The following is an 11,811-nucleotide window of genomic DNA, read 5'->3' as shown; positions in this document are numbered from 1 at the left end:
CCAACTCTAGGCCCCATCTTACACTTGAAAGATGGGCAGAGTGATTATATATGTAAATAGAAATATATTTTTTTATTTATTTAGCATCTTGCAGTTATTCTGAACATTTTTAATTAATTTAACAAGTAACCTTTAATAAAAAGAACTTAAAAAGGTGCAGTTTTAAAAATCATATAAAAATAGCATTACAAGCATGTAGTAATTTAAGTAAAGATGGCGCCATTTTGATTTCTCATTATTGCACAAAGACAAAGCTGCAGTGTGAAATCAGCAGCCCTGGGATGGCGGCGTCACAGCTCATACTCTGTGTGTGGGAACATCAGCTGCCGTCACCGTGACAGCAGTGTGAAATCAGCAGCCCTGGGATGGCGGCGTCAGAGCTCATACTCTGTGGGAACATCAGCTGCCGTCACCGTGACAGCAGTGTGAAATCAGCAGCCCTGGGATGGCGGCGTCAGAGCTCATACTCTGTGTGTGGGAACATCAGCTGGCTTCACCGTGACAGCAGTGTGAAATCAGCAGCCCTGGGATGGCGGCGTCACAGCTCATACTCTGTGTGGGAACATCAGCTGCCGTCACCGTGACAGCAGTGTGAAATCAGCAGCCCTGGGATGGCGGCGTCACAGCTCATACTCTGTGGGAACATCAGCTGCCGTCACCGTGACAGCAGTGTGAAATCAGCAGCCCTGGGATGGCGGCGTCACAGCTCATACTCTGTGTGGGAACATCAGCTGCCGTCACCGTGACAGCAGTGTGAAATCAGCAGCCCTGGGATGGCGGCGTCAGAGCTCATACTCTGTGTGTGGGAACATCAGCTGGCATCACCGTGACAGCAGTGTGAAATCAGCAGCCCTGGGATGGCGGCGTCACAGCTCATACTCTGTGTGGGAACATCAGCTGCCGTCACCGTGACAGCAGTGTGAAATCAGCAGCCCTGGGATGGCGGCGTCACAGCTCATACTCTGTGTGTGGGAACATCAGCTGGCGTCACCGTGACAGCAGTGTGAAATCAGCAGCCCTGGGATGGCGGCGTCACAGCTCATACTCTGTGGGAACATCAGCTGCCGTCACCGTGACAGCAGTGTGAAATCAGCAGCCCTGGGATGGCGGCGTCACAGCTCATACTCTGTGTGTGGGAACATCAGCTGGCGTCACCGTGACAGCAGTGTGAAATCAGCAGCCCTGGGATGGCGGCGTCACAGCTCATACTCTGTGGGAACATCAGCTGCCGTCACCGTGACAGCAGTGTGAAATCAGCAGCCCTGGGATGGCGGCGTCACAGCTCATACTCTGTGGGAACATCAGCTGGCGTCACCGTGACAGCAGTGTGAAATCAGCAGCCCTGGGATGGCGGCGTCACAGCTCATACTCTGTGTGGGAACATCAGCTGCCGTCACCGTGACAGCAGTGTGAAATCAGCAGCCCTGGGATGGCGGCGTCACAGCTCATACTCAGTGGGAACATCAGCTGCCGTCACCGTGACAGCAGTGTGAAATCAGCAGCCCTGGGATGGCGGCGTCACAGCTCATACTCTGTGTGTGGGAACATCAGCTGCCGTCACCGTGACAGCAGTGTGAAATCAGCAGCCCTGGGATGGCGGCGTCACAGCTCATACTCTGTGTGTGGGAACATCAGCTGCCGTCACCGTGACAGCAGTGTGAAATCAGCAGCCCTGGGATGGCGGCGTCACAGCTCATACTCTGTGTGGGAACATCAGCTGCCGTCACCGTGACAGCAGTGTGAAATCAGCAGCCCTGGGATGGCGGCGTCACAGCTCATACTCTGTGGGAACATCAGCTGCCGTCACCGTGACAGCAGTGTGAAATCAGCAGCCCTGGGATGGCGGCGTCACAGCTCATACTCTGTGTGTGGGAACATCAGCTGCCGTCACCGTGACAGCAGCATGGCCCTGCTTTCTCATTATTTATTCTCCCCCCTCGTTTCCATGGTTTCCAGGGACACACCTCCTGATAACCATCACTCTAAGTTTACTATTACTATAGGATTAGTCAGGAACCACGGAATGACTGTGGCCCTACACTCTTTTGCACAAAAAACCACAGGCAAGAGAATTAAAGGGAACATTAAAAATGGATGAAGAAATAAAGCCTTTAAATTGGAGTCATACAGTAACAAGCACCAGTATGGAGATAATTATAATTGCAAATGAGTCAAATGCAGCTTTCTTTCTCTACAAACAAAGCAACATTAAGTCTATAACATCACTAAAGATAATTACGTCATCTGAATAGAGGTACAACACCTTCATACATGTATGTTTAAAAAAACAAGCCGGCCTAGCCTTAGGAGAGTATTAGCTTACTGAAGATACAGAAATTCAGCGACACTCACACATCCAAACCCTGCTCTTCAGCTGACTTTGCCCCGGAGATACAGAAGCATCACAATATGGCTGCTTCGTTAGCCAGATAAATTAATAAGCTGGTAATAAGACATGACTTAGCTGACTAGCTATTGATCAGCAGTGTGCACTGTGCTTAATGAATAGTCACCAGTAGGTCGTTAGGTCGCGGCAGCTGTCATGGGGTCAGGGGTTGCTCCCCCACAGGACTGGTAGTATCTGCGAAGGACTCTGCCCTGCCCTGCCTGAAGGAGGCTGCATGGTCAGACCCGGAGCAGATGGAGAGCTGGTCCTGGTCCAGGATGGCCAGCTGCTCCTCCAGCTTCTCCTTCCTCAGGTAGAAAAGCCTCCTCAGCTGCTTCAGCTGCTGCAGCTCACAGAAGGTCTCCAGGACCACCAGCATGGCAATGAGGCCTAGAAGCAGGTAAACTGGGTAAAGAGAACAGAGCTGGGTTTACACACATGCTGTCTCAGGACACCGTAAGTCAAAGGCCCTTCAACCTTAAGGAGATAAGTAGTGTCTCTACTTAGAAAGCTGTCACTCTGCCCTGCCTTATTTCCACTTGCCTAATTTAAAGGGTGACTGGAGGAATGAATGAAGAAACAGGCAGAAAACACAGCAGTGTTTAGCACATACTCAGCGAGGGAAGCGTCACACTGTGCCCATCAGCACATAAAGGCACACACACCCTGGTCAAAATCCACCAGAAGGTCAACACACACACCCTGGTCAAAATCCACCAGAAGGTCAACACACACACCCTGGTCAAAATCCACCAGAAGGTCAACACACACACCCTGGTCAAATCCCATGAGAAAGTCAACACACGCATGCACACACCCTATCACATCACTTGAGAAAGTCAGAACACACACACACACACACACACACCCTGATCAAATCCCACAAGAAAGTCAACACACACATAGATACCCTCTGATCACATCCCTGAGAAAGTCAGCATGCATACACACACACACACACACACACACACACACCCTGATCACACCCCATCGGAAAGTCAACACACACAGACACACACTCTGATCAAGTCAACATGAGTAAACGCACCATGATTACATCTTATGAAAAAGTCAGTACACACACGCACACATACCCTAATAACATCCCATGGGAAAGTCAAGACACTTGTGTGCAAACACGTATGCACGCACACTCTTGCGCATGACATGCGCTGCCATTATATATCCTAAATGTGAGGGTGTGTAGCTTTGTGGTTAGAGATTGTCCCTGTGTTCAGAAGGTTGCAGGTTTGAATCCTTTGGCCGTCAGAGCGATTCTTGAGCAAAGCCCTTGTTGTTGCAGGTGTGCAAGGTGCTGGCTGACGCTGGTTTCTGACTCTGACTGGCTTTCCTCACTTGTAAAAGGCTTTTGCAATAGTGTCTTCTAAGTAAATAATTGAATTAAATGTACGCTGGTAACTGAGCTCACCTGTGATGGCAACTTTGTAGAGCTGCCGATACCTCTGATTGTGTCCCTCTCCAGGGACATAGTCGCCCAGTCCGATGGTACTGAGGGAGATAAAGCAGAAGTAGAAGGACTCCAGGAAGTTCCATTCTTCCTCAAGGACAGAGAAGATGATGGCAGGGGCAATGAAAAAGAGAGTGAGAGAGAGGACTGCCAGCGCTACTGCGTGCGCTGAAGCCACCCTGGAGTGGGTCAGTGCCCAGTGCTGCTGGGCGTACTCCACTGGACGTCTTGTGGTGAAAACCATGATCCTCTGCACCACCGCAGTGAGGAAGAGGAGGGTGAAGGGGATCCCAATCACAGAATACAAGATGCAAAATGCCTTGCCTCCATCAGACAGAGGAACTGTGTGCCCATATCCTGCAAACAAACAGAACTACTCATTTAAAGTGTCAAGGGAATTACAAAGAATACTGCGGAAAACAAGCAGATCCTTCATCAACTGGCAGCTCAGCTTTCACTGGAAGCACAGAGATTAGCTGTCTAGTTATTGTAATATTATAGGAAGACTGGGGGCCCTGAAATAAAGTAACAGGTTTAGAATAGTTAGTGTAGGTGACCTGAAACTAGAGATGGACTCAGTCACCACTGCAAAGACCATGCTGTTGGGAAGCCTGAAGATGCAGAGGATCATGTTGAGTTCTAGAAGAACGTAGTTTCTGTGGTCGCCAGGATTCAATGTCAACTTGACAGTACCCAACCATACATCCATTTTCTGAAACCGCGTGGGTGGCAGGGGGTCCGGAACCTATCCCAGAAGTAACGGGCACAAGGCGGGGTGCGACCCAAGACGGGGCACAAACCCATAGCAGCTGATCTACAAATTAATAATATTAATAATTAAGCACCTATTAATAATATTTAACTGGCAACAAATAAGCTTTAGCTTATGTGGGGGAGCAACCCCTTACCCCATGCCAGCTGCCGCGACGTAACGACCTACTGGTGACTATTCATTAAAACGTTAAGGAAGAAGCAGATACAAGGGGCAGCAGGATCTGAGAATATCACGATGTCTCCAGCTTATCCAGAAGTGAAATTATTCATTAATACTGTTTCCCTGTTTCCCTTCCTGCCCCCCCTCCCCGCCTGTTACATCCTGCCTTCCCCCCCCTGACTGTGACGTCCTTCCTGCCCCCCCTCCTGCCTGTGACGTCCTTCCTGCCCCCCCCCTGACTGTGACGTCCTTCCTGCACCCCCTCCTATGACTTCCTGCCTGCACCCCCTCCTGACTGTGACGTCCTGCCTGCCCCCCCTCCTGTCTGTGACGTCCTGCCTGCCCCCCCTCCTGCCTGTGACGTCCTTCCTGCCCCCCCCCTGACTGTGACGTCCTTCCTGCACCCCCTCCTATGACTTCCTGCCTGCACCCCCTCCTGACTGTGACGTCCTGCCTGCCCCCCCTCCTGTCTGTGACGTCCTGCCTGCCCCCCCTCCTGTCTGTGACGTCCTGCCTGCCCCCCCTCCTGACTGTGACGTCCTGCCTGCCCCCCCTCCTGACTGTGACGTCCTGCCTGCCCCCCCTCCTGTCTGTGACGTCCTGCCTGCCCCCCCTCCTGACTGTGACGTCCTGCCTGCCCCCCCCCCTGCCTGTGACGTCCTACCTGCCCCGCCCCTCCTGACTGTGACGTCCTGCCTGCCCCCCCTCCTGTCTGTGACGTCCTGCCTGCCCCCCCTCCCCGCCTGTTACATCCTGCCTTCCCCCCCCTGCCTGTGACGTCCTACCTGCCCCCCCCCTCCTGACTGTGACGTCCTGCCTGCCCCCCCCCTGCCTGTGACGTCCTTCCTGCACCCCCCCTGACTGTGACGTCCTTCCTGCCCCCCCTCCTGCCTGTGACGTCCTTCCTGCCCCCCCCCCTGACTGTGACGTCCTTCCTGCACCCCCTCCTATGACTTCCTGCCTGCACCCCCTCCTGACTGTGACGTCCTGCCTGCCCCCCCTCCTGCCTGTGACGTCCTTCCTGCCCCCCCCCTGACTGTGACGTCCTTCCTGCACCCCCTCCTATGACTTCCTGCCTGCACCCCCTCCTGACTGTGACGTCCTGCCTGCCCCCCCTCCTGACTGTGACGTCCTGCCTGCCCCCCCTCCTGCCTGTGACGTCCTGCCTGCCCCCCCTCCTGCCTGTGACGTCCTGCCTGCCCCCCCTCCTGTCTGTGACGTCCTGCCTGCCCCCCCTCCTGTCTGTGACGTCCTGCCTGCCCCCCCTCCTGCCTGTGACGTCCTGCCTGCCCCCCCTCCTGCCTGTGACGTCCTGCCTGCCCCCCCTCCTGTCTGTGACGTCCTACCTGCCCCCGCTCCTGACTGTGACGTCCTACCTGCCCCCCCCTCCTGTCTGTGACGTCCTGCCTGCCCCCCCTCCTGTCTGTGACGTCCTGCCTGCCCCCCCTCCTGTCTGTGACGTCCTACCTGCCCCCGCTCCTGACTGTGACGTCCTACCTGCCCCCCCCTCCTGACTGTGACGTCCTGCCTGCCCCCCCTCCTGTCTGTGACGTCCTGCCTGCCCCCCTCCTGTCTGTGACGTCCTGCCTGCCCCCGCTCCTGACTGTGACGTCCTACCTGCCCCCCCCCCCTCCTGCCTGTGACGTCCTACCTGCCCCCCCCTCCTGACTGTGACGTCCTGCCTGCCCCCCCTCCTGTCTGTGACGTCCTGCCTGCCCCCGCTCCTGACTGTGACGTCCTGCTTGCCCCCCCTCCTGCCTGTGACTTCCTGCCTGCCCCCCCTCCTGTCTGTGACGTCCTGCCTGCCCCCCCTCCTGTCTGTGACGTCCTACCTGCCCCCGCTCCTGACTGTGACGTCCTACCTGCCCCCCCCCCTCCTGCCTGTGACGTCCTACCTGCCCCCCCCTCCTGACTGTGACGTCCTGCCTGCCCCCCCTCCTGTCTGTGACGTCCTGCTTGCCCCCCCCTCCTGCCTGTGACGTCCTACCTGCCCCCCCCTCCTGACTGTGACGTCCTGCCTGCACCCCCTCCTATGACTTCCTACCTGCCCCCCCCTTCTGACTGTGACGTCCTGCCTGCCCCCCCTCCTGTCTGTGACGTCCTGCTTGCCCCCCCCTCCTGCCTGTGACGTCCTACCTGCCCCCCCCTCCTGACTGTGACGTCCTGCCTGCACCCCCTCCTATGACTTCCTGCCTGCCCCCCCTCCTGTCTGTGACGTCCTGCCTGCCCCCCCTCCTGACTGTGACGTCCTGCCTGCCCCCGCTCCTGACTGTGACGTCCTGCTTGCCCCCCCCTCCTGCCTGTGACGTCCTGCCTGCCCCCCCCTCCTGACTGTGACGTCCTGCCTGCACCCCCTCCTATGACTTCCTACCTGCCCCCCCCTTCTGACTGTGACGTCCTGCTTGCCCCCCCTCCTGCCTGTGACGTCCTGCCTGCCCCCGCTCCTGACTGTGACGTCCTACCTGCTCCCCCCTCCTGACTGTGACTTCCTGCCTGCCCCCCCTCCTGTCTGTGACGTCCTGCCTGCCCCCCCTCCTGTCTGTGACGTCCTACCTGCCCCCGCTCCTGACTGTGACGTCCTACCTGCCCCCCCCCTCCTGCCTGTGACGTCCTACCTGCCCCCCCCTCCTGACTGTGACGTCCTGCCTGCCCCCCCTCCTGTCTGTGACGTCCTGCTTGCCCCCCCTCCTGTCTGTGACGTCCTGCCTGCCCCCGCTCCTGTCTGTGACGTCCTACCTGCCCCCCCCTCCTGACTGTGACGTCCTGCCTGCCCCCCCTCCTGTCTGTGACGTCCTGCCTGCCCCCCCTCCTGCCTGTGACGTCCTGCCTGCCCCCCCCTCCTGACTGTGACGTCCTGCCTGCCCCCCCTCCTGTCTGTGACGTCCTGCTTGCCCCCCCTCCTGACTGTGACGTCCTGCCTGCCCCCCCTCCTGTCTGTGACGTCCTACCTGCCCCCGCTCCTGACTGTGACGTCCTACCTGCCCCCCCCCCTCCTGCCTGTGACGTCCTACCTGCCCCCCCCCCTCCTGACTGTGACGTCCTGCCTGCCCCCCCTCCTGTCTGTGACGTCCTGCCTGCCCCCCCTCCTGTCTGTGACGTCCTGCCTGCCCCCGCTCCTGACTGTGACGTCCTGCCTGCCCCCCCCCTCCTGACTGTGACGTCCTGCCTGCCCCCCCTCCTGTCTGTGACGTCCTGCCTGCCCCCCCTCCTGTCTGTGACGTCCTGCCTGCCCCCGCTCCTGACTGTGACGTCCTGCCTGCCCCCCCTCCTGTCTGTGACGTCCTGCCTGCCCCCCCTCCTGTCTGTGACGTCCTGCCTGCCCCCGCTCCTGACTGTGACGTCCTACCTGCCCCCCCCCCTCCTGACTGTGACGTCCTGCCTGCCCCCCCTCCTGTCTGTGACGTCCTGCCTGCCCCCCCTCCTGCCTGTGACGTCCTGCCTGCCCCCCCTCCTGCCTGTGACGTCCTGCCTGCCCCCCCTCCTGCCTGTGACGTCCTGCCTGCCCCCCCTCCTGTCTGTGACGTCCTGCCTGCCCCCGCTCCTGACTGTGACGTCCTGCCTGCCCCCCCTCCTGTCTGTGACGTCCTGCCTGCCCCCCCTCCTGTCTGTGACGTCCTGCCTGCCCCCGCTCCTGACTGTGACGTCCTGCTTGCCCCCCCCTCCTGCCTGTGACGTCCTGCCTGCCCCCCCTCCTGCTTGTGACGTCCTTCCTGCCCTCCCTCCTGACTGTGACGTCCTTCCTGCACCCCCCTCCTGTCTGTGATGTCCTTCCTGCTCACCCTCATTTGACTTACTTTGCCAGCCCCTGGAGGATGGGCTCCCCCTTTGAGTCTGGTTCCTTCCAAAGGTTTCTTCCTTATATGAAGCTTTTCATTGCCACTGTCCCCTCTGGCTTGTTCTCCGAGCACAATGTCTTATACAGATAAAATTCAATTTAACTGAATTACATGGAGTCCCAGGTAAAGTCATTCCATTGATTGCATCTGCCGCTTTAACCCGTCAGGTGTGAATTTGATAAATAAACGTTAACTTAATATGTGTCCGCGTTATCTTACACCTGTTCAGACACCACGCTGCGGATACGCGGGTTTTTGTCGCTAGATATCTGGCATTGTGCTGATTCATGCCTCGCACACAGCCCCGCAGTGCTCAGTGTAAAAGGACAGGCAGTCTGTAGGTCTGCAGTCTGCAGAGCAGCGACGCGCTTTGACCGACGTGAAGGACACAGCAGTGCATAACCCTAACCCTAAATATTATAATATTATGGAATATGAGAGTTAGGTTAAGTTAAAATGTTTGGGCCGGGAGGAAGAACCTAACCCCATTTTAGAAAAAGATAAATCATGAAATGATGACATTAACGAGGCGGATATGGATAGTTTCGCATTTACAAGTTACTTGGAAGACACGTATATTACCGCATTCCTGTATGTGATCCATACCCACACACACACGTGTGTGTGTAAACTACACATTTAACAATGCAAAAGAGTTTTCAATCAAAGTTTCTAATCACAGAAAATGAACACTGAGTTAGAGTTCATCATGCCACTCCATCATGGCACACAAAGAAGTTTTCCCAAAGCGTAAATAATAACACAGTCCACAGTGCGGTCCGCAGCTCACCCGTGGTGGACAGAACCGTGCTGGCAAAGAACAGCGCCGACGCCACGTCCCAGTTCCAACCAGCCGACGCGTTCTTCAGCGCCGACACGCCGTAGTTGCCGGCCTCCATGACTTTAGACAGCAGTGCGTCCAGGCGATCATCCGCCACACAGTCGTTGTCCCGGAGAAAGCGGAGCTTGATGGCCCGGAGTTCCTGCCGCAGGAGCGCTTCGTACGGCAGCTCCAGCGCGGAGAAGACGGCTGCTCCGAGCGCCAGGTAGACTGCATAGCCGAGGGCGAGGAGGCAGAAGAGGAGCACCGGGCGGCTCGTTGGCTCGCATTCCGTCATCGCCGGGGCTAATGCGCGCTTTTATTAAATGTGCGCTTTGAAGGACGCGTCCTTAATGATGCGCTGTTAAAGGTACACTCTTCAGGAGGAGCCCTGGAAGATGCGCCTTTACATCTTTATACCTATTAGTCTGACCATTATATTGCCTTTAAAATGCCTCTCAGAAAAAAACTGGATGGAATTGTGACGTTGCCTCTCCACCTTTTTCTCCTCCACTCCTTTCCCTTCTCTTCCTATCTTACTCCTTTCTCTTCTCCTCCACTAATTCCCCTTCTCCTCCCATCTTTCTCCTTTCCCTTCTCCCCCCAGCAGATGACTGGGGAATACGGCCAGCAACCACATGCACAGGCTTTTCGAAAGAAACTGTGTACCATGCTGGAGGCCTGCTATTGAAAGCAGCGCCTCGTATATTTGTGGATTTATAAATTCAAACAATAGCTATAATTCATCTTTTATGTGTTGCGACAGGGTGAAAAACCTACAGACCCCACGACTTTGACCTAAAAGAGATGCTTAAAAGTCAAAGGGCTGTAGATTGACAGAAGGTAAGGTAAGTTAAATGCAGGAGGCTGCCCTCACAACACTGAATGAGATAATTGCATAAAAATCGAAATTGTCTTTGTAACGCTCATGTGTCAGAAAATTACAGCATGATAATAACAGTTTTAAACCTCCAATTAAAACATGTCTTACATTTGAATGTTTGTCTCCCCCCAAGATGGGCCTCCTCCCTCCCATGATCATCTTTCCTGGCTGTTGATTGCACATCTCTGTATATGCTTACCTATGGACCTTAGTATGATTTTTTAAATGCTGGAATGTACTTTGGAGTGGGCATGTATTATCAAACATTATAGGTTTGGGCTTTTCTCTACTTCTGTGGCCCTGATTCATATTCTTCACGGACTGGAGGGTTTAAGATGTGTTTGTTTCCTATGGCTGTCTGTGTAAGAATATGTCATTATATTAAAATCATCCGCTGAGCACCTTCTGTGAGGACTGGCCATCTGTACTGGCACCACACTGCTGCTCATTCATTCTGATCTATTTCTGGCTCTGGCTGTCCTTGGAACAGAGACCCCACGAGACAAACTGCATGGCAGTGACGCATTTCAAAGTCACAGTGTTACATGTAGTGGTTGATGATTTGTTGATTAGAGGAGTAGTAATCCTGGTAAGTAAAGAATAAACCAACGAAGAGGAATGTCCTGCGTGTGTCATTTTAAGTTCCTCCCCTTCAGTTCTGTCTTACTGCCCCCTCATTATTTACTAGATGCCAGAGGTAATGATTCCTATCTGAGGCTGAATTATTTCGCATGGGAAGTGAAAGTGTGGCACAGAGAGAAGAAAGAGAAAAATCCAGAACTGCAGAACTGGAGAAGAGTTAGAACTGCAGATTTGCAGATTTTGCACCAGCACTTGTGCACATACATCACACATTAGCGCCTATTACAACATTTTAACTGGAGGGGGAGGATTATTGTGGCTACAGAACGGCAGGTAAGGAACAAATGACCTGCTGGACACTATAAAATAGTCTCAGGTGCTTCTGTCTGACGTAAGAGCTGAGCAGGTTACAGCAGTGACCTTGGGGCCAAATTGCATTTAAAAACGACTCCTGTGGAACATCATGAGTCACTGCAAGTTATTGGACAGCAATAGAACCCCAACACACACACACACACACACACACACACGGATTTGTAATTATATCTTTGTGGGGACTCTCCATTCATTTCTATGGGGAAATTCTACTCCCAACATGATGACCTTAACCTCTACCCAGTCCTACCCTTAAGCATAAGCAACCAAACAAAATATGAGACTTTCGGCATTTTTAGTGTTTCAGTTACATTCACAGATTAGTATAAATGGTGGTTATCTGAATGGGGAGCTGAAATAATGTCCCATAAAGTAAGGAAGTGTCAGGTTTTACCACGGTGTGGTGACACTTTGGATGGAGTGACCTGCTGCTTCTGCACGCATCATGCATGCTATAAAACAAGAGCAATCCTCTCGCACCCAGTGTCGGTCAACCCATTAGATCCCATGGGGCACCATACTCTGGG

General features: G+C 54.4%; 1 protein-coding gene and 1 long non-coding RNA gene across 4 annotated transcripts; one reads left to right on the top strand and one right to left on the bottom strand.

Annotated features, from left to right (window-relative positions):
- Nucleotides 1-1,288: 1,288 nt before the first annotated feature.
- Nucleotides 1,289-10,046, bottom strand: kcnk1a (potassium channel, subfamily K, member 1a). Of its 2 annotated transcripts, XM_048987171.1 has the most exons (4): nucleotides 9,415-10,046; nucleotides 3,816-4,211; nucleotides 2,514-2,791; nucleotides 1,289-1,782 (listed from the first exon to the last, which is right to left on the bottom strand). In XM_048987171.1, the coding sequence occupies exons 1-3, from the start codon at nucleotides 9,740-9,742 to the stop codon at nucleotides 2,541-2,543; spliced, it is 975 nt and encodes a 324-aa protein (XP_048843128.1). In that variant the 5' UTR covers nucleotides 9,743-10,046; the 3' UTR covers nucleotides 1,289-1,782; nucleotides 2,514-2,540. The 2 variants fall into 2 exon arrangements, with proteins under 2 accessions (XP_048843128.1, XP_048843127.1); XM_048987170.1 differs by lacking the exon at nucleotides 1,289-1,782 and having other exon boundaries at nucleotides 2,096-2,791.
- Nucleotides 9,535-10,722, top strand: LOC125715521 (uncharacterized). 2 transcript variants are annotated; one of them, XR_007384088.1, is made up of 3 exons: nucleotides 9,535-9,670; nucleotides 10,211-10,292; nucleotides 10,461-10,722. It is a non-coding gene; the product is annotated as an uncharacterized LOC125715521 (long non-coding RNA). The 2 variants fall into 2 exon arrangements; XR_007384089.1 differs by lacking the exon at nucleotides 9,535-9,670 and adding an exon at nucleotides 9,691-9,814.
- The last annotated feature ends 1,089 nt before the right edge of the window (nucleotides 10,723-11,811 follow it).

The sequence above is a fragment of the Brienomyrus brachyistius genome, chromosome 20, assembly GCF_023856365.1.
Source record: "Brienomyrus brachyistius isolate T26 chromosome 20, BBRACH_0.4, whole genome shotgun sequence".
Taxonomy (NCBI): Eukaryota; Metazoa; Chordata; class Actinopteri; order Osteoglossiformes; family Mormyridae; genus Brienomyrus; species Brienomyrus brachyistius.
Note: the sequence above shows the minus strand (reverse complement) of the source record. Positions and strands in the feature narration are given on the sequence as shown.

Coding starts and splice junctions, on each gene's coding strand:
- kcnk1a (XM_048987171.1), bottom strand. CDS start 9,742: ATGACGGAATGCGAGCCAACGAGCCGCCCGGTGCTCCTCTTCTGCCTC. Junction 4,212..9,414: donor CACGGTTCTGTCCACCACGG/GTGAGCTGCGGA, acceptor GTTTGTTTGCAG/GATATGGGCACACAGTTCCT. Junction 2,792..3,815: donor CTACAAAGTTGCCATCACAG/GTGAGCTCAGTT, acceptor CTCTTTACCCAG/TTTACCTGCTTCTAGGCCTC.